At 40.6% G+C, this 27,190-nt stretch overlaps 1 protein-coding gene across 1 annotated transcript; it reads right to left on the bottom strand.

The window, feature by feature from the left end:
* Positions 1–21,854: 21,854 nt before the first annotated feature.
* id4 (inhibitor of DNA binding 4) lies at positions 21,855–25,414 on the bottom strand. The gene is made up of 3 exons (XM_026185568.1): positions 24,682–25,414; positions 24,049–24,114; positions 21,855–23,348 (listed from the first exon to the last, which is right to left on the bottom strand). The coding sequence occupies exons 1-2, from the start codon at positions 25,057–25,059 to the stop codon at positions 24,067–24,069; spliced, it is 426 nt and encodes a 141-aa protein (XP_026041353.1). The 5' UTR covers positions 25,060–25,414; the 3' UTR covers positions 21,855–23,348; positions 24,049–24,066.
* Between the last annotated feature and the right edge of the window lie 1,776 nt (positions 25,415–27,190).

The following is a 27,190-nucleotide window of genomic DNA, read 5'->3' as shown; positions in this document are numbered from 1 at the left end:
AATGAGACGGATGACAGGCCTCAAACTGTTCCACAGACATCAGGCTGCCACTTGGCAAGAAAGTGTGCAGGCTAGTGCAGATGAATGGGAGTGGGAGGGTGCTGAGGAGAACAATATTCAGTGTAGAGGGACCGGTGAAGGAGGAAGGTGACAATGCTAGAGAGCCCATATGAGCAGGAAAGCTATAATTCATGTGAAATGTAGAGTGAAATAATTAGTCATCGCTGTTTAAAGCACCTTGATCACAGCTGTGTAGGTCTAAAGGGGGAAGCCTCTTCAGAGAATTGGTTTTCCACCAATACAGCAACTCGCTGCATTCAAGTTAGCATTTTCATACCCAAGGTTTTCTGTAAGGTAATGCGACACAAGCAAACAAACGACACACTCCTTCTCTCTCTCTAGCTCTCTCTCTCTCTCTCTCTCTCTCACACACACACACACACACACACACACACACACACACACACACACACACACACACACACACACACACACACACACACACACGTAAACAAAGCCACACTGGAGGGACCATCTGACAAGGCCAAAGTGATGTTGCTTTCAGGGGACCGTGAGTCGGTCCCTCCACAGATGGGCCGGGGCCCTGCACCCTCTCCCTAATGCTCCATTCTGCAGCTGTGTGAGATTAGCTAGGTACCATCAATGCTAATTTGTGCTGATACAACCAAAACTTTTATTGAGATGAGGGGGGGGGGGAAAGAGATAAAACATACACGCACACACAAACACATGCGGGTAAACTGAAGACATCTCCTTGAGTCTGCTGCAGAGGATGCACCAAAGGTATGCTCTGTACAGAGGCCAAGGTGGGCATTTAAATACATAATTATACATCATTATAATCCATCCATCCATTATGAAATCTTGATGTTTTGATTAAATTGCCAGATCCTTTTAGAAGCTCTGTAAGCTTTAAATCATGTAATTGCATGGTATTAGTGCAGTTTTGAATGATATTTTCAGATCACTTTTGTGTTTTTTCAGTCATACTGATTCATTTATGCTCTTGTATTTCAACCCAGTCTCCCATGTAACACACATTTATTTAATTAGCTGTCACTGCTGCATCTACAGTGTTTTCCTTTGAAAAAGAGAATGAATGAATGAATAGATGGATGGATTTTAAAACTGAAAACTAAAACCAACACAGAAAGGTTGACATAGATTGTTATCCTTTACTAAAAGGTGGCATGAACCTAAACATTAACCTGACTTATGCTTCACCTGCCGTCATAGGAAATCAAATGTAACATACATGGGTAATAATAATTTCTGCCAGCCTTAATCAATCACCTACATGTTATTTACATGTATCTCAACAATACAAGACACCAAGTAATAATCATGTAACATATACATATTTTTGAGACATTACCTCATTAATCACAATGATTTAAAAAGTTAAATTCAGAGTTTTTATGAATTAGCTTTCGCTTTCCTGTCAAACATTAGATGAGAAGATTAATTCCAAAATCATAAGTGGAATACACGTGGAGCTGGAATCAGCAGCTTGTACTTGAACACGGGGAAAGTCTGTACCCAAAGGCAATAAACAGCATCTATCAACACAGCTCACAAATAGTGCACTGTACCAATGTCATGTCTGTACAGTTAGAGGTATATTAGTGATCTTCAACTTTGGCTGTAAGGAAATTAAATATTTCTTCACAGGTTAAACTATTACTTTATGAACTCTTAGAGTCTTATGGTTTTTCTTAAGTATTAATACCATTTGTCCTTACTAGTAGTAGTAGTGGGACCCTAACAATTAAGTGGTTCAATGGATCATGTACTTACTGGCTTTATATTTCCCATAGGCAGAAAGCCAGATTCCCTCCAGCTTTTTGATTGGATCCTAGAGTAAATTCTCATTACAAGGATGAATATGTTTGCATGGATGATCCCTTTAGATCTTCACCTCTTCCAATTTTTTCATCTCTTCGAACCATTTCGTCAGTCACTATTGTTTCTCTAAGGACACGTCAAAGAAGGGTCAGAGACTGCGCCATGGAACCTGTGTGGTTGCTTTTATTGTGAAGAGGAGAATTTGATTTATATTGTCTTATTGCACAGCCCCAGCCCTCTAACACCACGTGCAGATCAGCTGTTTCCAGCTATTTACATATTGCATTTATTCATTTTCCTCCCAGCGTTTCAGTCACTGCTTCAATAACCTGCTGAAACACGCACATCAGACTTGTAAACCGTATCAAAACACACACGCATACATTTTCAGTCACCCTCGTTCTTTTTCTAATAAACACATATACAGTATGCGCCACATATGGCTAACCATAATATCTGACTGAATACATTATTTATCACATGCATAATGTCTCCCAGCTAGCTTATTTCCCCCAGATAAGTAATATACAGTGTAATGCCATTGATACACACTCTGCAGTAGGAATAATGGGAAGGTTTGTTCACTTTATGAAGTGCTATTCATCACAACAGAGGCAAACAAATTTGATTTCAGCTGTGGAATATTCACTGGTGGAGATTGATATTGTTTTCATGCAAAACCAATAGAGAGGCATCATGTGGATGTTTTTATTATATTATCAGAGCTACAAATACAGTGAATAATAAAATTCATACAACTGCCTCACAACTGAATCATCACACAGCATGGTATATTCCTCTGGGGTTTGATGCAGCAGAACAACAAAAAAGAAAACAGTGATGGCAACTTGAATAATCTAAGCCCGCATCCTGATGATGCAGGACGATGCAGTTCTGCAGTTTGACCTTTTAGTTTGTTGGTAGTCGGTTTTATGGCGTGTATTTTGTTGCTTAAAATCAAAGGATGCACTGTTACTGTTAAAGTGGTAGATATGAACAAAAACAGGCTTGAGCAAAAAACATTTTTAATGACAGCAGAAGGGCAATACAATAAACCTCATGCCGTGTATGTGAACACATCAGTAAGTGCAGAAAATAAATGCATACACAGAGCTGCAAAACTGTGGATCTTTTGTCCATCTCCCTGTGGGTCCCTGTGGCTTTGGCAAAACACTAGATGATTATGAATATTGAAATAAAGAATGGTTATCTTAATTTGTCTTTTTCTATGCTATAACTGACTATTGGTCATTGCTTTTCATTTTGCATTTACAATTTTAAAGATATTAGGTTCCCATATGTTTTATTCCATCCATCCATTCTCCTCCACTTATCCTTTTCAGGGTCGCGGAGGGGGGCGGAGGCGCTGGAGCCTATCCCAGCTGTCCTAGGGCGAGAGGCGGGGTACACCCTGGACAGGTGGCCAGTCTGTCGCAGACAGACAACCATTTGCACTCATATTCACACATATGGGTAATTTAGAGTCTCCAATTAACCTAACCCCACTAACTGCATGTCTTTGGACTGTGGGAGGAAGCTGGAGTACCCGGAGAGAACCCACACAAATAGGGGGGAACATGCAAACTCTTTGTTTGTTTGCTGTGTTGTGTTTCAAAGCAGGTGCAAAGTAGATGATAGTAGATATGAGCTTTACTATAAAAATGCTCGCTGGTAACAAGAACAAAAAGAACATTGAAAGCAAACTATTTTAATAATATTAGCTAAATAAGTTAATTTTAAACAAACATGGCAATATTCTAATTAAAAGGCAAACTTAAACTCCACTGCAGAATAGTCGCATGTAGTAAAATAGTAATTTTATATAGTCCTAAATATGTTTTTAGGCTTAATGTAGATTGTTTTTCTTAGTTAAATAGGGTTCTTTTATAATATCGGTTGTAGTAAAGGTTAAAACTAGAAGATGTGCAAGTTCAGTTTAAGTCAAAGGTTGTCACTGCAGGGTAGCCAGTGTGGTTTTTTAAACTGACCCAAGAGCAGACACTGCAGAAGACGCAACACGACTTTAACCAAGAGCAAACCTTTATTAGGGCTGATGACGAAAACAAACATAAAAACTGAGGCAGAAAAGATACAATAACTAAACTTAGAAACTAGCTATGAAAAATAGTGAAAACTATGAAAACTGTGACGTGAATGACAAGACTTTGATGGTAGCTTGCACCAATACAAGCTAAACATACTGAGATAGTTTGAAGCCCACTTTAATAACTAAATTATTAAGCTTAAATTAAGGCAGTGTGCTGGCTATCACTGTCGGCTCACAGCAAGAAGGTCCACTGGAGACTGGAGTCTTTCTGTGTGGAGTTTGCATGTCTGCACAGGATCTCTCCAAGTACTTCTCCCACAGTCCATGCATGGGAATACTGTAGGTTAATTGGTGCTTCTAAATTGGTCAAAGGTGAATGTGAGTGGTTGTCTGTCTCTCTGTGCCACACACTAGCAAACCGCCCTTTGACAACTTGAATTGGATAAGTGGATGATTGAAAGGACTGTTCACAAAAAAATACATCTACAAGTGATTGTAGATGCTGTGTTTTACTTGCATCTATTTGAAAGAGTGAGACCAAGCGGTATTACATGGTTTACAATTGTAGCCTAAAATACTTATACTATACTTGATGCAACGCTCAATTGTCTGGAGCAACCCATTTTAGCTATTCTCCCTTTAAAGCCATCCTTCCTTTTACGCTGATTGTCTCTAATTTTAAATCAGCAAACAGAACAGTTTTGAACAGTAAGTGTGTCTAACATGACTATAAGTCTGTTGCCTCTTTACGTGTCATAAAAGCCGAGAGTTTTTAGAACAGCCTGAACTCCGACATCATTGTTTAGTTTGTATGGAAATTTTTAGGAAAAGCATAATAATTCAAGCGTAGCTCTATAGGGCTGTTCCTCTGCACTGATTTTTGAGTGTGAAAGAAGTCAGAGAGTGTTGCCCCACTTAATGGGAATTGCCTCCATCACCATTACAACACCTCGATCCTGCACCAGTGAAGAAGTTTTTCCATGCTAACAGACTACAGGGCTCCACTGGAAGGAGGAGTCCTCACTATGTGTTAAGATCATTGATGTTTGGTGCTTGGAGATCTAAAGCGGTTGAAGTGGACAGATGTACAGTTTGATTGTAAAGATTTCAGCCTTGTTATCTGTCATGATAGTTCATCTGCGCTTTTGTTTGTTTGTTTGTTTTTACTGCAAATTTTCAAAAACAAGAATTTTATGAGATTATTAGCAGAAGATGCAGAAGTTTTCTGTCATGTTGGAGGATAAAGTTTGATTCCAGAATGGTTTCAGTATCTCATGTCTTGGAATCTCCGGTGATGACCAGCCTCGTCTTTCCAGAGAGTGAGATGCTGCTCCTCACCATCATACTGTCAGTGTTAACCAGTGCAGCTGTCACCATAAAGCATTCTCCACATCTTTTCCACACTCTAAGCTTACCATCCAACTGTCATACGCAGAATTAATCGCTAAACATAAGGTTCCTCCACTTCAGGTTCCAATGCACATGCTGCCGACACCAAATAAAAACAAGTGTTACAATATGACGTGACAAAGGGCAGGCATGGCAGGCCTCCTGGAAGCCCAGCCCTAGACTGGAGATAGGCAGTCTGCAGTCTGTTCCAGATTAGTCTGGGTAGAAAGCCAAAGGCCATATCTGTCTGTAGAAGACTGCCTGCAGTTCCTAAGTGCTGTCTTCTTTGGGAGTCTTCATGTGATGCCCACTCTCTCATATGCTCCACTAGGACACCTGTTATATGGAACTTGACCTTCAATTTGAAGATGATACTAGTGCTCACTCCTAATAATGCTGCAACTTGGTTTTCCAGAAAGCAAACATTTGGCAAGTTTTGCATGGGCAGAACCCACATACCCAACTCTGCTGCTCAACCCACAAATGCATTTTTCTTACAGGTGTGACACCATTTCAATAAACAGCTTTTCCAACAGTATAAGACTTTTCACCCAGAAGCATTGTTACAACAAAGAAATAATTGATTAAACACAAATTTCCTTACTTTTGGAGTCGATACACAAAATTTTAATTTTACATTATAAGACTTCAGTACTTTAAACATTATAAAACTCGTTTGCGATGTACGTTTCTTTAGAGAAAAATTCTCCATCAACAGACAGGTGTCACAGTCTAGTCATCATAAATGGTTCAGATGTTGCAAAATACTAAAGCTTATTTATTGTGTAAATGTAACTTTATTGAACTGCAATTACACAGACTAGAGTAGGGTGGCACATGGTTCTGTGAGGGGCACAGCAGGGTTAAGAGAATCTTCTATTACACGTGTGCCTTTGGGGAAACAGACCCAGGTGCTTCCAATTCCACTAACGACCCAGCACCTGCACAGAGAGCCAGCAGTAATTACACCACTGCATCAAGCTGCATACATTTTAAAGAACCTAGTCATTTTCTTTATCTACTGAAATACTTTAGAGGTTATAATTACCATCAAATATTAGTTTTATGATAGTTTGAACTGACCGAATCAACAAAATCCAGGATTATTGCAACAATTCTGCTGTGCATTTGTCTCTATTGTTACAGTGATATCACAGTCAAAGTGGGGTTGCCCACTCGCTGTGTTCTGTTTCCCAGTGAAATAGCAAACCAACATTTGCAAACATAAACATTTAGGAGAAAACAAACAGCAGATAAAACGTTTTCAGGTGGGCACATAATTTATACTATAAAGGCCTTTACACATATGGTATTCTTAATCATACTATTATACTAAATGTATTTCCCACACTACAATTACAGTTCTATCATAATTACATTACAAACATGCGTCATTGGTGGATAGAAAGTAAAAAGCAATTCTTTCTGTGCAGCTGATACAATTGTCTGATTTCAGTTTCTGTGCAGGGAGGAGAAAAATGATAAAACTTTGAGGATTTGGACATTCATTTTATTTCTGTTGCATGAAAGGACAAGAACACCACGGTAAAGTGCACACTATAAACTCCGGGCCAGAAACAACTGCATTATGCTGCTAATGCAAGTTGGCTTTTTGTAAGAATATGCATACTTGGCATGCTAGCACAAAGCTGGTGAAGAACACAGAGAGATGTTAAAGGTACAGTCTTATTTTTAGGCTATTTAATAAAAACAAACAAACTCATAAATATACATTGATTAGTGTGTAATTACATCCTCCGACAAACTGATGCGTTCTCATAAACTTAGAATGAATCCATTAAAAATACCTAGGAGTGGACGCTGGATTCTGGAAGCCAACATGTTGAAAACAGTGGCCAACACAGACATCGCCATTCTGCCTAATCTTGTTTTGTGTATGTGGCTATAAATCGGCAACATTTTCGAGGAAGATTTAAATTTTTGTCTGCACCTTCGCACTGGATATGAAGGATCATATCTATGCTTTATCATCTGACAAGGGGTGCCCTTCATCAAAGAAGTGAAAAGGTGAAGGAAAGAGATAGCATGATTGACATCTGGATGAAATCTCATCCTCATCCTTCCTACACACCTTAAGCCTCAGCTCCTTACTGAACTCAGAGCTCAAACAGAAGAAAACGTGTATAAACATGCTTCTTCATTATTTATTGTCAGGATTACTTTCTGTCAGCAGATAGGAAATGTGACAGACAACTGACATGACCTGGCTAAACAACAGCAAACTAACATTAGCTAGCATAGCTAGAGCATGGCTAGTACTCTAAAAATCACACTTTGCCTCTGATTAACAATTTGATTACATTGTAACATTGTAGGAGAGCCTATTCGCTATGTATCCAACAACAATCATAGATCCTCTCCACAAAGAAAGTTTCCCTAATACCAGCTAACAGCAGCTAACAGCTAAAAAATTGTGATAACTGTAACTTAGTTAGCACAAATTTAGCTAGCTATTGGAGTACATAATATCTATTTGATATTATTACAATGTGATGTCATACGTCTTGCAGTGGAGGCATCTACAGATTGAAAAAGTCCTCAGTTAATTCTCTCAGTGTTTACAGGCAGTGTATTTGTTTCTAGTTAAAGCTGCTTTGGTATGACACACACGTATCTGTCAACAAATTCTAGTATTCATGTCCTGAGCATGACTGCAAAGTTGTATGCAACAACAGTATGCCTTTAGTTTTTCACTTCCACAAAATATATAAAGAAATGATTCTCCCGAACTATTAGTTTCTGCCATCGGTTCAGCTCTTATAAAACATACCCCAGAAAAGGTCTATACTACAGACAAAATGCTGGCATATACTGTATGTTAGCCTTTATTGATTTCAGTTTGACCGCTGTTTTGAAACGACACACTCTAGTTCGTTAATTGGAAGCTGAACTAGCTATGTGGTTGTTAAATAACAGTTTTCCTGTTTACTTCATTGGTGTGTAGTAAGTAAAAAAAAATTCTATAATCATTATTAGAATTGTAAAAATATTCACCAATATTTGTCATAAGGCAGTGCTGTACAAATGAAAGCTGTAAGTGCAACAATAACGGTGCATATGGTAGAAAAATATTAACGAGGTAAAACAATTGCAAGGGTTAAGGTTAGAATCACGAAAATAAGACACTAACTGCAATAGATCTAATAGAAACCTTTTTCAGTATAATGAATTTTACAGACATAGTGACAGAATAGCCTGTGATTTAAAGTATGACATAAAAAATAATGAAATGAAACTTTAATTTTTTTGTTATTAATGAGTATATAATACAGAAGATGGGAAAAGGCATAACACAGAATGTAGACCGCTGGCAAAAGGAGGACATGCTCTATGTGACCTCTTGTAATTATTGTATAGACCTTTATTATTACAAATGGTGTCACCTTGATAGGTGTAAAAGTTGCTTGCTGGCACACCTTCGGTAGGCAAACTGCACGAACATATCAGGGAATTGTCTTCTTGAAATGCACTGCTATGTCAGGCTTTTATTGATATCTGAGTACAAATATACTACATGAAATGCCGTAAGCTAATACCAACAAATCTATGTGAAAGTGGTGGTTCTGGGGTGTTACTTTTGATTTTTGTGGTTACACAAGATGAATAATGTGCACAGACTCATAAAAATGATGACTGCTCTCCCTTCAGTACCTGTTAATTACAAACTAAGGCGTTAGGAGTGCAGGCTGGATTATCAAATAGGGTTACTGCAAAATGTTTGAATTCCATTTCTTCTATTGCTTCTACTAAGTACCTCACATATATTGGCTGTCTTCTAAATAACACGAATCCTGCACTATTCCCTTTATGGTACATTAATAAATTGGTCTTTATGATCAATGTTAATTGCTTGTTAACTTATTTTGTTGTTGTCATGTGTTCTCAAAACCCTGGAAATATGTCGAAAAGAATTTTAAAGTACAGAGAAGTAGGCATTGCCAGATTTCAAAACAATCTTCACTGGGTTAAAAAGTAAAAACTGAAAAGTTGTTTTCAAATGTTATTGGAAAGATCTCTAGAAGAAGGCATCCTTTCATGTCTGAATGGTTGAAGAGTAGAAATACATCTCTTCAACACCTCTACAAATTTGTCAGGTGACTGGATAAAGTCAATCCGACGTCCTTCTAAAACCTTTCACGTTGAAACCAAACTGAATTTGTTCCAGTGTCCTGAAAAGTCAACCCACCTTTCAGTTTTCAATCAAATTAAAAAACATAAATGTCATCCCATCCCAAAAGCGTCTACCATGGATGCCTGAAGCTTGGTGGGAAAGTTCTTGAGTATAAATTTCTGATTGTGAGTTTGCATGGTCTCTTTGTGGCTGGCTCTGGGTTATATGGTTAAATAATGCTTCTTAATTCGTCCGGTGTCAGTAAATGGATGGATGAATGGCTGGTTGACTGGATGTGTAATACCACATTTCTGTAAAACTGTATGACAGCCAGAGAACAGCTTATAGACCGAATAATAAATGGAACTGAAGCAAAAACAATTTTGTGAGCTACAAATGTTGTGTTGCATTAAAAATCTGGCTGCCACTTTTTATACTACGAACAAACTACTTCTACTTTTGATTGAAAGTCATACCGAGTCAAATTGTGAGAAGAAATACTTTTCATGCAAGCAGAAGTTCTCTCTAGCCTGCCAGAAGACCCCTCTGTGGGTTCAATATTGAATACTGAATTAATGCACAAGGTAAAAGTCTAGCTGCTGCGCTAACGCCATCTGATATTATGCAGTTTTTTTTTAGTACATCACAAAGCTTCATTCTATCCACACAGAAAACAGAATATTAAGTTTGCAGAGACTTTTAGAAAAACTAGTTTTTCTTAAAGTCTTGTGTCTATGAAAGGTCATTCAAAGTCTTTACTTTCTTCTCTTTGTGTGTCTATGTGTGTTTGTGTGTGGGTAAATCTGGCTTTGTGAGGACCGGTTTGTTAAACCTTGGAACATTTGGGGTTTTTCTTTTTTTCGAAAGTGTGTACATCATAGTCTTCACTATCTGACACGTCTTCAAAGGGCTGTTTGAGAGTTCAGATTAGATTCAGCTTTGGGCGTTTATGGTGATGGTTCTAGTTTGGGTAAGAGGCTATATTGAAGAATGCCCTCCATAAGTGTCCTCACAAAGATACAGATGTGCCTGTGCTGCCCTGTGCTCATGCCTGAATCTGTTCATTAGTTGCTTATGAACTCACAGAGCTGAGACAGACAGTGGCAGTACCCACAATGCCTTGTTCTGGGGAGCCATACGCACTGGTGTTTTGCTAATGAGCACATCCAGGGGACATTTCTCGTAGAGGCAGACACAGAAACATACACAGACACAAAGATCTAAGCACACACACACACATACACTCCCTAACTACACAAGACTGACATTCTCCTCACACAACTGCAGAGAAAGTCTCCTGAGAAAGACTGCTGCCAGGCACGAAAATGGAGAGCGAGAGCGCAGAGAGAAAGAGCAGAGCAAGAGGTGAGGGAGAGAAATGTGTGTGGGGGAGGAGGAAGGCTGGGAGAAATGAAAATGCTCTATTTTTTTATTTTTATTTTTTTTAACATCACCCCCCTTTTCTTTTCCTCTCTGCAACTGCAGAGGTTTTGTCCTGGGTGCTCATGCCTTCACTCCTCACTCCGCTTTGATAGGTTTCAGCGCACTCAACTGTAGAGACTGCGGTCTTGGCAAGCTTGAGGACAAATCAATTAAGAGCGTCGACTGATACAGTGTCTGTGAACACCCCCCCACCCCATTCTCAATAGTGAATAGGAGCAATTAAAAGCCGACTGTAGCACACGATATGACAGTAATGGCCATAATGGATCGTCGTCAAGGTTCAGATGCCAGATAATGTTGTTGTTTATCTTGATGATTGTTGTTGTTTATTCATAAGCTTGGGAATCATCCCTGCCAACCCCGCCCCCTTCTTGACAACCCCTCGCCACCCGTACCCCGAGCCTAAACACAAACAGACGTCTGTGATATTGAAAGGTGGCCATCTGTCCAATCAGGGAATCAAGTCAATAAGGAGAACCAGTTTGGGGGCGAGACCTGATCTGGAAGACATTAGCATGTGAATTAGTTGTTGACTGGGTGCCAAAGCCAGCAGCCTAATCGCTGCCAACTAGATGACAGCATTCCCCTAATCGATGGCTTGATATCTATATGGAAACATATGGAGGTATCAGGAGCACGGGCTGTGCTGTTTTATTTCGATCCAGTTTTGTGATTAATTTCTCAGCATGTGAGAGGGTTTTTTTGAGCACCAAAAAACACCACAAAACACAGCATGCACTTTCAGAAATCTAAGGATTTTATAAGCAATCAACTGAGGCTTGTTGTAGCTGAACTGAACTAGCATATACACCTGATTGGATGCCAGTTTAAAGCACTGAATGTGTAAGCATTGTGACATGCAGTGCAGACGTAGTGAATTCACAGTCCACTGGCAGTCTGTGCATGGCCAGAAGTAGCTCAGGAGGTAGAGCAGGTCACCTGCTAATTCAAGGTTCTTTCCCTGGCTGCTCTAGTCTGCATGCCAAATATCTTTAGGCACGATTCTAACCCCAAGTTGCTCTCCGATGCAGTCATTAGAGTGTGAACGTTAGATGGAAAGCACTTAAGCATATAAAAAAGAGCTTGTATGACTGGGTGTGAATGGGTGATTGAGGCATGGTGTATGAAGCTCTTTAAGTGTTCAGGTAAATCAGAAAAACAAAATACAAGAATCAGTGCAGCTCTGCTGTCACATGGAGGAAGTGTACAGGGGCGATCGTGGCTCAAGAGTTGGGAGTTCGCCTAGTAATTGGAAGGTTGCCGGTTCGAGCCCCGGCTTGGACAGTCTTGGTTGTTGTGTCCTTGGGCAAGACACTTCATCCGTTGCCTACTGGTGGTGGTCAGAGGGCCCGGTGGCGCCAGTGTCCGGCAGCCTCGCCTCTGTCAGTGCTCCCCAGGGTGGCTGTGGCTACAATGTAGCTTGCCATCACCAGTGTGTGAATGGGTGGATGACTGGTTGTGTAAAGCGCTTTAGGGTCCTTAGGGACTAGTAAAGTGCTATATAAATACAGGCCATTTACCATTTACAAAATATGTGCTACGACTGGTCAGTGAGCCACTCTTGCTTGTGCTGTTGTTGGTGAGCCAGTCTGTGAAGGAGAGTAAAGTTATAACATACCAAGAACTGTGAAGTGACAAGCTAGTGTTAAAAAGAATGAAAAGTGCCCACTGCAGCCATGGTCTGTTCTTTCCCTGCTGCACTTTTTATCTTTGAAGTTTTTTTGTGTTCACCTGTTCCTGGTGAACTCCGCCGTTGTGTCCTTCGCTATTTTGGCTCACTTGTCAACCGAACAAGACGTTTATGTCATCAATATGCTGTCAGAATCTTGGATGACTACAAGGGAGCATGTCTAAGTAGGATGAAAACCCCTGTCCCCCCTGTCCAATAACAAATGTTTATGCAGAGATACATAAATTATGCCTAAAGCTTATTTAGCATCCTGTAGGAGTAGAGTGAAAATACTGTTAAAAGTTTCCACAGGGCAAGATTTTCTGATGGTCAAGAAAATGTGACAATTAGCAACTGATAAAATGTGAGTGATGTAAGCTATAGAGCGATGTGCAACAAGTGATCAATTGCTATGTGGACTGGAAGGTTTTATAGTGGGTTCAGGCTATTTTGAAACGAAGAGGTGTCGACATTTGTAGCGTAAGGAAATTTTTTGCAAAGGTTGTTCATTTGCCTTTCCTGACCAAAACTTCTATTAATTTGTGTCTTCAGTTTAACTCTACAGTGTTGCACAAAAAGGCTTCACTTAGGATTTGGTCTCTGCACAGTAGTTTTATTCAAGCACTGTGCAGAGAGCATAGAGATGTTTGGCCCAAAGGAGGAGGCCCACATCTACAGCTTCTATGGTCTCATCTAGTTCAGACAATAATGGCCTGAAAGGTAGAAAAATATATTCCGTTACTGTTACTGTCACTGTCACGTGTTACTTTGTAATTAGTTTGTAATGTACAGTTGTTATTATCTGTAGAAATGTAAGAATATTGCTGCAGTCCGGGGGTGTTGTGTGTCATGATGTTGAGGTCTCTTCTGATAATGAACTTCTGGTTTTACTTTGTAATTCTTATTCTGTTTACACTGTTGCCAGTGTTACTTCCGGTTTCCCATTAGTTCTCCCTTCTTTGTCATTGTATATCTCACCTTTTTTGTACCACACCTGTGTTCAGTTAGTTAATCAGCCTCCTTAGTATACACACCTTCTGCTTTGCTCTACCCCATTGCCAGATTGGCTTTGTTGATGTTGTCAGGCTTTCTAGCCTTATGTTCCATGTGTATTTTTAGTTTAGGTTGAACTTTCTTGCATTCAGACCTTTTGCATGATTTGGGGACATTTCCCCTTTGCTCGCCTTTATTGTTTCCTTAAATTCCTTTCTGTGTATGACTGCTGCCTGGATTAAAGTGATTAAAGACCAGTTACCTTCCTCTATGTGTCCTGCGTTTGGGCGTTCATCTGCTGTGATTGCTACACAGTGCATTCACTTAGGGCTGTATCAGGTGACCCTGAATCCTCCCTTAGTTGCGCTGCAAAGATTGAAATTAAGTGTTTCTTCTTCTTCTTCTCTGCACCTTTTTCACCCCCTATGTGTTTATACACCACTTTGCATTTAATCATTAGCTTGTATTAATCTCTGGCTCTCTTCCATTCCGCCCCTTACCCCCAGGGAGATGCAGGCGATGGCCGTCCCAAACTGAGCTTGGTTCCATCAGACGTTTCTTCATAATAAAAGGGTGTTTTCCTTCCCACTTTCATCGAGTGCTTGCTCATAGGGGATCATCTGATTTGGGGGCTTTTCCTCTGTGTTATTGTAGGGTCTTCCCCTTACCTTAGTTTCTTGGTGATGTGATCAGCTGTTACAGCAGCAGCTGAATTGTTTCAGTCACAGACTAGGGTGAAGATTTCTGCTGTTCACCTAATTTGCCATCAACATTAGTTTGGAAGCCAGTCATGTCATTCAACAACTAAACTGTATCTTTCACATTTTAAAAAATTATACGAATTTTTATTGAGAAATTACATTTGTGGAAAAAAATATTTCAGACAAACATTATTTGATCCTTGTAACAATCTTTGGAGGGGATTTTCTCTGTACCACATCTCCCCTCAGCATCTCTGCTCTCACTGCCTCTGCACCGGTTGATAACACAGACAAATATAGAACTCTGTGAACGTGAACAAATGTTGTCCTAATGAAATTGTAAACGATCTATATCAAAACCCATATCTGCAGCTGGATATGCAATCTGTAAGAAACTGAAACGTAGCATTGTGGTGAAATTAATTTCCCCCAATTCCAAATATAATAGCGGTAATGCAGTTATTCAAGGTCTCCATTTGTCATCTCAGACTCCAATGAGATTTCTGTTTGGTTTGATGTAGTTTCCCCTCAGGCAGTCGCTGAAATAAAATCCCCAATCTGACTTGGTATTCCCACTTCGAGACAATTGTGGCTGAGGGAATCTGATCGCTCATATCGAGTCCCAGAAAAAATTTCAAATAGCTGAATAATGTAGCCCACAGAATCCTGTCACTCTGAATCAAGTCAGAAGCCCTCATCTATCTATATATCTATCTGAACCTATTAGAAGTATTGTTATTGGTTGAAACTAAGCACACAGAAGAGAAAAAACAAAACTGAAATACAGAAAAAGTTAAATATTTCCCTGGGGATAGGAATCCAGGTCTCCTAATCTAAAGCACACCCATGCTCTCCACCTCTGAACTGGGATTTTGTTGGTCAATGTCAAAACACTCATCTATATTCTCTCTGCAAACAATTACATCATTTTTTTTTGTAAGTCACTGGCAAATGATCAAATTCTGTTGTTAAGATGTGAGGGCGTGTCTAAGATGATAGGCGTGAAGTGAAACCACAGCAATGCGACATAAGCCTGAAGACTGAACGTGTAATCTTTCCAGTGCACCTAGGAAGAAATTTGATTACATTATCTGTTCCTGGAGATCGTAGGACACATCCAGCCATCGCTGTAATGAGGAGAGACACCTTGGGTACAAAGAAAAAAGAGTAAGGTGGAAGCGAAAGTGACACCCACCTATAAATGGAGGTCCACTGCTCTGTGATGGAGGAAGAATGCTGAGATGCCAGTATTTCTGAGAGAGGAGGAAATAAAAATTTTGTCTCTGTTATTCTTTTTATTCCAGCTGGGGTGGCTGTAGCTCAGGTGTCAGAGCATGTCATCCACTAATCAGAAGGTCGGTGGTTCGATCCCAGGCTGCATCCTGGCTGCATGGCAAATATCCTTGGGCAAGATACTAACCCCGTGTTTGCCTACTGGTGGTGGTCAGAGGGCCCGGTGGCGCCAGTGTCCGGCAGCCTCGCCTCTGTCAGTGCGCCCCAGGGCAGCTGTGGCTACAATGTAGCTTGCCATCGCCTGTGTGTGAATGGGTGAATGACTGAATGTAGTGTGAAGCGCTTTGGGGTCCTTACGGACTAGAAAAGCGCTATACAAATGCAGGCCATTTACCATTTACCAATATAAAGTTAGCTTCCTTCTACATAATTTTTGAAGATGACATTGTAAATAACTTCATGTAAAATTTAGCTTTTTGTCATTGCTTTTAAGCGACAAAAAAATCGAATGAATTTTCAAAACGGTCACGCGTAAACAGAAGTGCTTCAGGATGTGAAAACTTTAACAATAACGTGGACATTGGTGTGTAAGTGGACCTCCTGGAGATGTAGGTGAATGTGTGATTGTTTTGGGGTTTAGCCTTAGATAAAGCGGGATAACTTTTTCTTTCTTTACTCTTTTTCCTTTTACTTTATCTTGACGCTGGAGTGCTCAGCAGTTTTACCTGTACTGGATAGGAAACACTTGCCTACAAATGTGAGCTCTCTGTTTATCTGTCACTCATCTTATCTGCATTGCTTTTAAATTATCTGTGTTCTTGCTTCTTTGTGGTGTTTGAATTTTTAGTCTTTTTTTAATTCATGTGTGGGTCGTGTCCCAGGCCTCTTTCCAAGCTGATTAATGTAGTTTTGACAAAATATCACAAAAATACATCAATTTACTGTTTCTCTTATATGAAACCAATCATGCTGCTTTCAAAATAATAGCAATCTACTGATCATCTACTTATAACACCTTTTAATAAATAGTTATTTTAGTCATGATCATTAATATTTACCAATCATTATTAACGTTACAATTTACCACATTTCTGTTATTACTTTGTAATAAAGTAATTGTAATAAAACATAATATTTCATTAGTTATTTATGATATATTCTACAGCTGATGAGGAAAAATAAAATTTTTGATACTATTTGATAACATTTTATATAATTACTTAACCACTATGTTATTGTTTTGACCGTTGTTTTTGTTAATGATTCCAAATTGTTATTGTCATTTTGTAAATGAAGTTTCATTGATCCTGACATCACAGATAGACACGAAAGGTGTGACGCAGATACGTATGTGGACCAGCCATAATGAGACCAGTGTCATAGTTTAGCTGAAACTACAGTTTTTTCTACAGCTAACGTCTTTCTTTCTTTCTTTCTTTCTTTCTTTCTTTCTTTCTTTCTTTCTTTCTTTCTTTCTTTCTTTCTTTCTTTCTTTCTTTCTTTCTTTCTTTCTTTCTTTCTTTCTTTCTTTCTTTCTGACCAAACCAGCTAGACTGAGCCGTGGTCTCCAATGTTAACTACCTGCTTACCTTTATTTAAAACAGGTACTACAAAAATTACATTCAACTTTTTAATACCGTCTCAAAAAATGTTACTAATTCAAATAAATCATCTGCAAGAGAGATGCATCACACTTTATAGACCAGCCATTTAAAAAGCCTTATAAACACCAGCAGTAGCTTTATAATATCTAGGTAATGTTTATAGATGGCTATTAACTATTAACAAAGTAGACAATTTGTAAACATTATTATCTTCTTATTGTTTGTTAACAATAATTATAAAAAATATTTTTTTCACAGTGAGTTTATCATTTATTAACCGTAATTATTAGAAATGTTTTTGATCTAAAAAGAATGCTTTAATTTACACTATCTACCAATAATTTAGACAAAACAAAAAACAAGTGTCACAACATATTTAAAAAAATGATGAATATCATCTTCTTTTACGTATCCATGTTTAAACAGACGAGGACCTCGTGTCATGCCTGACTTGGAAAGATACTGTTTCATTTGGTAGATTTAACACGTTGTTCCCTCTTTTGAATCAAACAAGTGTAAACCAAGCCTCGTTAATTAAGCTCATTAGGTGAACAGAAACCTGTTTGATTGGAGGCAGTTGGAGGCCTTCCGCTCTGATGCAGCAGCGGTATTTAACTCGCCATATTGGCTGTCTGATGGCTGCACCTCAGGGTCGTGTTCTGTGACATGGCTGTTGTCCCGGTGCCACCCTTGCACTCACACACACACACACACACACACACACACACACACACACACACACACACACACACACACACACACACACACACACACACAGATCCTTTAAGGGGCTTGGCAGACCCCCGGTTCCCCCTTCTCTCTAATCACTGTGTTCTCCAGGGGGGGTGCAGCCATTCTCGTTGCTCTTTGCAAAAGCTTGGCATTTGTCTGAGATCTCATTTCTGTAATTCATCGCTTGTCTCCCGGGAGCCGCGGTTGGCACCGGTGATGCCAAGTCCTCCCTCCTCCTCCTCTTCCTCCTCTCTTCCCTCTCACACACTCTCTAACCCTATTCCCACTCTTTGCCGCACCTCTCCCTCTGGTTCTTCCTCTCTTTCCTGTCGTTGTTTGTTGTTGCCCTGAAAGAGGCTCTGACTGAAGCTTAAACTGGTGGGTGTACACACATTAACTCTCCTGTGATTGTGTTTGATGACCGCTCCAGGCTCAGATCACATAAACATGTTGAGTGTGTGTGTGTGTGTGTTGGTTGTTGTTTTCTTCTTTGAGTGTATAGAGTTGACAGAGGCTGCCAAATTAAAATGAATGACCCGCGCAGGAGTTATTGTTATTTCATATCTTCATATATATATATATATATATATGTGTGTGTGTGTGTGTGTGTGTATAAACATTAAGTGTCACATCATTAACACATATAAACACACATAGCTTAAATGAAGAAATAATTACACATCAATTATCACAAGTAATATGAACGTGGAAAATTTAACTGTGATTAATTAGTTATCTGTAAAAATGTACATCTGTTGCGTATTTGGAAGCAAAGAAGGTGGGTGTGTGTGTGTGTGTGTGGGGGGGGGGGGCAAAAAGGATTGATAGCTCTGTATTATTGTAAATGTATCCATAAAACAAAGTGGGGTGTTGCATTTGCACTCACTTCCTGTGTTAAGAGTAAGAGCTAAAATATGCGCCGCAAAGTCTCCCAGCAGCACAAATCCTCCCGCGACTCTCCAAGTCTTACAGGTGAATTGCTGCATCTCACATTTTGTTTATGCGTAAACGGCTGTTGGTGGCAGGCATTTTAAGCTAATAGCTGCTTTAAATAGCTGCAATTACTGAGAAGCATGAGATATTTAATCACTCCAGACCAATTAGTCTGTAATCAAGTAGTGTCCAAGTGCGAGCACGTTTTTGTCCTCCACTGTTCCTCTGCAAGCACCCGCCATATATTTCTCAGTGTGCCGGGAAGAGCAGTGATTAACATGCAGGGATATAGGCCCCCGTGGAATGCCGTAATGTGGAGTTAAATCAGGGAGAGAGGGAAGCGAGACACCACAACTAAACCTGTTATTGCAGTTTAACATATGCAGAAGGTTAATTCAAAGCAGGGGTGATGATGAGTGTTTCACAGAGCCTTGCACAAATTTGTGGAATTAGAAGCTTGCAGTTTCTTTCTTCCTTTTTAAGGAAAAGGAAGTATTTTGTTTTTCTTATTAATCCTTAGTTCCAGATAGTTGTAGTCAAATTCCCCTGGAAAAGGACAATAAAACAGCAGTGGAAATTTTTTAGAATAGCTGTCGTCTTTTGTGAGAAAGTCAAAAAAGGGGAGGGCACACCGATGCACAAAAAAGGAAACGCACACGCTTACACCTGTGCAAACAATTTCAGCCTGGGCCAGTTCCTTGTTTTGATAATCATGACACTGTGTTAATAATGACATTTCCGAGTGACTGCTCACAGAGCTGGTGTGTCCACTCCCTTGGCCTCGGCTCAAAGGTGGAAAACAGCCTCGCCAATATGTACCTCCTTATCAAACAGGAAGTGATGCTTTCCCACGATCTGGATCATTGAATGCACACAAACACACACACACGCATTGACTCACACAAGGAGAGGAAGGCCGCAGGTACAGGAACTCCGTTCCATTCGACTCTGTTGGAAAATGACAGAAAGATATAGGAGCTCACGAGTCCCTGTCCTGCTGCTGCACTCTTGTCTCACTCGAAACAGGGATTGTTTGGAAAATCCTGCAGTGCTAATGTCAGAGCAGTGCAGAATGTGCTAGCTAACAGCGAGACAGTGGGAACTGTGAGTCAACATATGGCTGCAGCAAAGTATAATAAGAGCGCGGATGAATAATGTATCTGGGGACGGCAGCAGTCTGGGGCTGCTGACTAACACAGAGTCAGACGTAGAGATCATGTAGCTGTAACAGAAATCTCCTGTCCTATGTCCCCGCTGTATTACTGTAGCACTGCACCTGTGATGGTCTTTCTGGACCATCGTTTAATAAGGCTTACAGTAAATGCGAAGCATGTTCTGTTTGTGTAAAGAAGCATCAGTGTATGACTGACTGGCTGCTGAATTAATGCCATATGTCACTGCCAGGATATAGTGCAGTTAAATTTTACAAATGCAATTTCCCTCTAAATGTTAAACCTCTGTTTTCTGTAAATATAAAACACATGACATGAGATTTGAATGAAGCAGTCGAGCCAATGTCAGCATGAGAATCGCTAGGTGGACTACTGTGAAAATAAAGCACGGTCAGCTGGTGAGTGTGTCAAGGTGTGGGCTAGGTTTTTTTTTTGACACACAATCCTTAAATTCGGTAGCATGTCCTACAAAAAATAAAATAAATAAAATCCTGGTGAGACAGCTGAAGCTTTTTGTTTGAGCTCTCAGGCCTCTTCCATGAGAACCAGAGAATAATCTTTAATCATATCAGGAAGGTCTAACTGTCAAGCTGGCCACCTGTGCTTTAACACATTTTTTCATTTTCTTTCCTTTTTTTCTCCCACCCCTCCTTTTATCACTCATACACAGACAGGCACACAGTCGCTCACATTTCACATCACAAGGACAGGACCCGTCAAGGGCAGTGATGCCAGGTTCCCTTGGTGTGGACTATAAACACACACAGGTGGCCTGTGTGGCCATGCTGGAGTAGGATGTCTGCAAGGTGTGCTGCAGGGCCCTTAGGGCCACCTCTGTCGCTGGGGTTGTTGGTGTCAAACGGATGCTTTAACCTGCGTTTGGCAGGTTAACGTGGGGACAACCAAACAAGGGCCGGTGTGTCTGCAAGAAAAACCCAAGGCTCCGCACAAAAGAAGGTGGAAAGGAAAGACACTCCAGTGGAGCCAAAAGCTGTGAGTGAGATAGGTGTGGAAAAAGATACCCAGTGAATCAAAATAAGAGCTTTTTGAGCGGGCTCATAAATCACTAACTACAGTATGTGATTTTACTAATTTTAGAAAAAATGTAACTGTTCAAATATGGAGATGTATCTGGTAAATGCTCCCGTAAACCCAATGAGGCCTTGAGTTTCTTTCAGCCAAGAGTGTGAGTATAATTTTCATCTATACTGAATCCCATAATAATCAGCATCTCACCAGGCATTTCTTTTCTTCATTTGTTTCTCATTAAAGCAATAACACCATTTTTCTTTACTGACTTTCTTTCCAGTAACTTTACGCTCTCTTTTGTTTTAAATCCATCTACACTGTAAGGGAAGATGAGAAACATTATTTGCTGAACATCGTTGGCATCGTGTGTGGAAGTCTGAGCTGTAGATGCTGTAAATTACTGGCCTTCATTCTTCATTCACCTTCTGTTGCACCATGCTTTCTGCTGAAATTCACGTGGTGATCGTACTTCCTGCTCTGCAACATTTCTTCTCCATTTTTCTTTTACTGAGCCTCTTTAACGGGAACATGTTACATCACGAATTGCCAACTGCAATAATGTGTTTTGATATCTCACTAAAGAGATAGTATTATTTCTGCACGAAGGAGTGACATATATCCGACTTCTCGGCTGTCACTTGTGTTTGAGTGATCCTGCTGTTGTTGCAGCCGTGTGTGTGCGGCTGAATTAATAAAGGCTCAGAAAACAAAAGGCTTAAACCCTAAATCCTGTAAAGCAGGTTTAAGGACTAACAGTATGAGAAGTCTGCAACATACTAACTTTACCCTCCCTTTATTTTCCAGGGAACTAAATGAATAAATTACACTGCACCTCTCTCCTTCTCAGCACTTCAGGTGCCAGAGAAATAAACCGCAATGCACCCCCTGAGACAACACTCGAGACGACACAATTCTTCCTGGAAACTTTTAATTGTTTTGACAACTCCTCATAAGCCAGTGAAGGTCAAGTCCAACAGTGCAGCTGACAGTAATGTACAAGTGCCCTCTCACACTGGCAGGAGGGTGGTGAGGTAAATTCGGTGTTCAATGTCATGAAAAATAAAGATTCTTGTTTTCTTCTCTCCACTTTTATATTAATAATGACTGGATAACTCTCCAGACTTTTCATGTCAGACGTCTCCGTTCCAAAGAACAACAACAGCAACAAAAAAAAGAGAGTCTGTTAATGTTCACATTTGTAACCAATTTATAACCAAAGTTTAATGATTTCTTGGCGTCAATCATTAACTTCTCAAGGAGAGGCTCTGATTGCACAAATCTGAGAGACATTGTGTTGCAGTGATTTTTTTTTACATCGTAAACACTGTAAGAAGTGCTGTAGTTAATATGATCACTTTTTAACAAGAGTGCAATGTAACAGAATCAAATTAAGCTCCCCTCTCTTTTTCTTTTCTTTCTTTCTTTTTTTTTATAGATCAAACAGCAGGCCCACCCATCTCTCTGAGTGGGTCAAAGCTGTCAAAGTAAATGTGTACAAAAAAAAAAAAGATTCAAGAGAAAGCTGAGCAGGTCAAATAATCAAAGAACTCGTGTTTGAACTCCACCACATATCTACACAGGCAGGGCTGCTTCAGTGCACATTCAATATCTCTGCAATGAGCCTGACATGCTACATATTAAACTAGTCCAAAGAACACTGCAAAGAGTTAACTGATATCATCATGTGAGGACATTATTGGCAGAGCAAAACCACGTTCATTCACTAAAGTGTAAACACAATATTTACATAATGACAGGAAAAAAAAAGGTTTTAATAAAAATATCTTATAATTACAATAGTCTATTTTAAGCATATAAGTCTTCCTTTCACATACTTTTATAGAACATTTGCGTCTCTATATTTACAATCGTATTTGTCTCGAATCGGAATTGTTCTTCTTTACAATATCAAACATTTTAAGAAACCAGGGATGGCAATCCCTGTTCAACACAAATCATCTATTTTAAACAATAGATGTCCAAAAAAAAAACATGTACAAGGATTTTTCGCAGTTTAGTAAAGCTTTAAACTGGAGTCATTTTTAGTTACTCTTTAAGCACAATTCACAAACAGTTTTCATAGCTGTTGATAGATGGGTTTCCAACAACAACAACAACAACAACAACAAAACTTGTCAGCATGGGGATCCCATATTTTCACTCTTTTTGGGGAAAAAAAAGTGACAAGAAGTGAGAGCAACTTAAGCAGGAGGAAGGATGGGGAGATGTCTACACACTGAGTCCTTGTTCAATGGAACAAAAAAAAACTGATATGAATAGTGATTTTATTTGGGTTTAATTCCTCCCAGCGGTTTTGAAATCCCCTTGTGATTGTGCCTCCAGTTGGGTGTGAGTCCCTGGCGAAGCTTTGCTGGCTTTGGAGCGGCTCTGTGCAGCCTGCACACCTGTGGAGGGGATGAATAGAGGCGAGGGGGGGTGAGCTGCAAAGCTCCAGACTGACTGGCGCCACCGACAAAACAGAGGCCATGCTTGATCAACAACCCAAAACAAACCAGGTCAAACCACAACCACACAGCACCTTGGGCTGTTCGGCAAGGCTGGCGAGGACCAGCCGGGACTCTCTAGAAGGCTGTGGAGTGTTTCGCTGTAGCACACACCACCTACATTCTCTTAGTCCTGTCCAGGTGTGTTTGAATTCAGTGCTGTAAATCTGGTTTAAAAGCCAGGAACTGAGCAGAGTGTATATGACACTGAGCCAGAGAGAGGGGGGAGGAAAGAAAGTGTGTGTTTGTGCATGTGTGTAAGAATGAAAGAGAGGGCAAGCTGAGGTTTTAACCCTCTCTTCTTCTGAGATTGCTACACCAGTGACAGTTATTGCGCAAAGCACAGCTGCATCTGAGACTGGTGCCAATTTCATGTTCCTCAATTATTATTTTCCCTGACATCTACTGGCCTCCCCAGAGCACTCTAGAGATTGTCAATCTACACCACATATAGGCTACAGTATTCAAATTACTGAGGATGTCTCACTAACCACCAAATACGGTTGCATTTTTTATGTTTATAAAAAATAAATGCATAAAAAATTAATAATGTTCACAAATATTTAAAATAATATAGCAATAATATTTTACACCCACTTACCAATGCAGTGCTCAAGTCTCAGCGACATAAAATCGAGTCCTCCGGCTTTTTGACTATAGACGTCCTCTACAGAAAGATAAAGAAGAGAAACAACACGTGAAACGATGTCGCGCTTTGGATGACAAAACTAAATAAAGGCAAGGCCCTGGAAATAATAATAATAAATGGCATACAGCAGAGCGGCAGAAAATTAGCCGGCTATATCTCCCATAATAAATTCTCTTATAGGCTATTGAATAACAAATTGCCCTTATTGTGCGCAGTGGAGTGGGCTGCGGGCTGAGGTACTTCACCAATAAGGTGGGCCTCTGACACACACTGCCATTATCATGCAAATCATACGGCCCGCAATCAAGTGCGCAATCTAACCCACGTCAAATGCGATTTTTACGCATGATTTTTCAAGCCTCTGATAAGTGCTGTATGACATTCTGATTTTTTTTCCTGTCCTTTTTCACTAACACTGCAAGAACAATGACACATAACGAGTATGACGTGCTTTGTCTGAGTCTGAGTGGCGAACGGCAGTCTGGCACCGGGAGGTAAACTGGGGTCCCCCCCCCACCTCCTCCTCCCCGGTCAGTCCCGGTGAAAACGGGGCGAACCGAGAGGCTCCTCCTGACTCCAGCTTACCTGGTGCTGATCAATGTTGAGCACCGTCAGTGGTGTCCTGCTGGGGTTCGAGGCTCGAGGAGGGCAGGTCCCGGTCAACTGAGGCTGTTGTTTATGTAGAGAAGGGTGCGTCTCCAGGGCCAGCTGCAGGTCCAGAATGTAGTCTATGACATGCTGGAGGATCTCCACTTTGCTGACTTTCTTATCCTGCGGAATGGTGGGCACCAGGCGCTTCAGCCGGCTGTAGCAGTCGTTCATGTCGTACTGCAGGCAGAACAGGTCCTCTTCTTCCATCCTGCACCGGGCGATGTTGAGGCTCTGCTTCGACAGATAGTGCAGGGAGAGCTGGCTGCCGCTGGAGGAGGAGTCCTGGGGGCGGACTGGAGTAACAGCCTTCATCTTAGATAACCGACGGCTCAGAGAGAAGCAACGACAAATCGAGCAATTACACTACTGGTGTCGAGAGGTATTTTAAGATTATAGCACGTCGCTGTTAACACAGAAAAAAACTAATACGGCCGCAAATTAGAGAGAGAATAAGATAACGAAAAGGTGGAATTGTAGCCTGTCAACACATCCCGTTGAGCTTCGTAGTTCCTCCTACTTCAGCAGGCTCGATGTGAAAGGAATGAATAGATTTCCTACATTTATAGAGGAGAGGGGAGGCGCCTATCCAGCCGGCTGACAGATCAGGGAGAGAAGCTGGTCAATCACCAGCAGTCCGCTGCCCACCGACCCGACAACGGAGCCGAGAAAAAGGCGTGTCTCATTCTCTGTGCGCTGCGGTGGGCTGTCTATCGGTAGGAGGAGTGTGTGTGTGTGTGTGTACGCGTGACTGACTGAGAGAGAGAAAAAGAGTGGCGATCGAAAGCAATGAATTACAGCGACGGTCCAAAGGCAAAAGTCTCAATTTGTCTTTTCGACCAGCGGTACAAGGGGTCTGTCTTAAAGGAGCAAATATGGAATCGATCCTGACAGAGGTGATGGTATATATGCACAATTCACCAGGCTGATTAGCGCTGGATTGCATCTTTAGTGTCGTAGTCATTGATGCGTAATTACGCACAGCCTCGCTGGTATTGATCTCTCCGGTGACGGATGATCCCGAGCCAATCTACCTGCACATAAAAAAACAAAAAACAAAAAACAAATAAACGAAACGAAACAAAAGCTTTAAATAAACATTAGCGTCTGTTACAATCAGCAGTAAGTTTTCTGGTCCTAGTGAGATCTTTTATCAAATGAGGTGCTGTTAATACAACATTCTATTCGAATTTTGTTACACATATGTTTTTAATCAGATTTATTTTGAGAAAGAAAGAGAGAGAGAAAGAAATCATTCTAGTTCATCGTAATCGTCGACTGAATGAATTGTTATGACTTCATAAAACAAACAAAAAGACTTTTGTCTCAGCTTTTCCTGCAGGGCTGCAGCTCTAGGGGAGGCTGGACAGGCCAATTTGGCGGCGCCTCCTTGCCATTCCCTGCCCCAGCTGTGCGTTATTGTGCCTCCAACATTCCTCCGCTCTCCGGGCCGCGTCGCCGCTCCGCTCCCTCCTTTACAGCCGCCTATTGAGTCGCCCCGCCGGGCAGACAGCCTGGCGCCACGCATCGGGACCTCATCCACTCACACCCAACTCTTCTTTCTTTCTTTCTTTCTTTCTTTCTTTCTTTCTTTCTTTCTTTCTTTCTTTCTTTCTTTCTTTCTTTCTTTCTTTCGGGCAAATTGCCAAGACAACATTAACGCTACCTTCCAGCTCCTGGGGACCTGAGGTCTGAGTGTAGCAGGGATGACACCCACCTTCTTTTTAAGGTTTAATGTCCCAGACTTTATGGGAATCTCTACATTCTCCCCAGTCATGAATATTGAAAAGCTTAAATGGCTTTAAATGGGCATTTTCCTCTTGTCTCCCACCCTCTGTCTCTCTGTTTTTTTTGTTGCCATGGGAAGTGACTATTCTGCTCAGTAATGTTTGCAACCATGTTTGGCTCAAGGGCTACCATCAAAGGGATCAGTGGTCTGCAGCTTTGATGGTAGTCCTTCCACAAGCAAGATGGTGCATGAAGTCTCCATACATGACAGGCAGGTGATGGACGAGGTCTATCAGCAAAACACTGTCCCATTTGGCCTCAGCAATGATTCAGTGATCCTGCTATTTTGACCATTTATGTCCATAATGAAATAAAAAGTTGGAGATTTTGCTCAGTTTAGATTCCAGGGTTCTGGCATCCTTACTTAAGGCTAATGGGATGCAAAATGTTGCCGCCAAGAAAACTAGCGCCCCCCTGTCGGCAAAATAATTCATCTTAAGTTTTCATGAAATTGTAAACGGGCTAAAAACAGAAGAATTTATGGGACTGATGTGAGGTATTCAAATGCATTTTTCTCAGGAAATCCTCAGTTGGTTATTATTTAAGGACTTAGCAACCAAACTGCAACATTTTGTTGATTTGTTAGGACCTTTTCTAATTTCATTGTCCTACTTGTGTTAATGCAAAAGCAGCTTCAGTAACTGCAAATGAAACACAC

The sequence above is a fragment of the Astatotilapia calliptera genome, chromosome 11, assembly GCF_900246225.1.
Source record: "Astatotilapia calliptera chromosome 11, fAstCal1.2, whole genome shotgun sequence".
Classification (NCBI taxonomy): domain Eukaryota; kingdom Metazoa; phylum Chordata; class Actinopteri; order Cichliformes; family Cichlidae; genus Astatotilapia; species Astatotilapia calliptera.
Note: the sequence above shows the minus strand (reverse complement) of the source record. Positions and strands in the feature narration are given on the sequence as shown.

Bases quoted from the DNA above. Each gene is read 5' to 3' on its own strand.
- id4 (XM_026185568.1), bottom strand. From the start codon at position 25,059: ATGAAGGCTGTTACTCCAGTCCGCCCCCAGGACTCCTCCTCCAGCGGC. The intron at 24,115-24,681 runs GTAAGCTGGAGT...ATCTTTCTGTAG, and splicing joins TCAACATTGATCAGCACCAG to AGGACGTCTATAGTCAAAAA.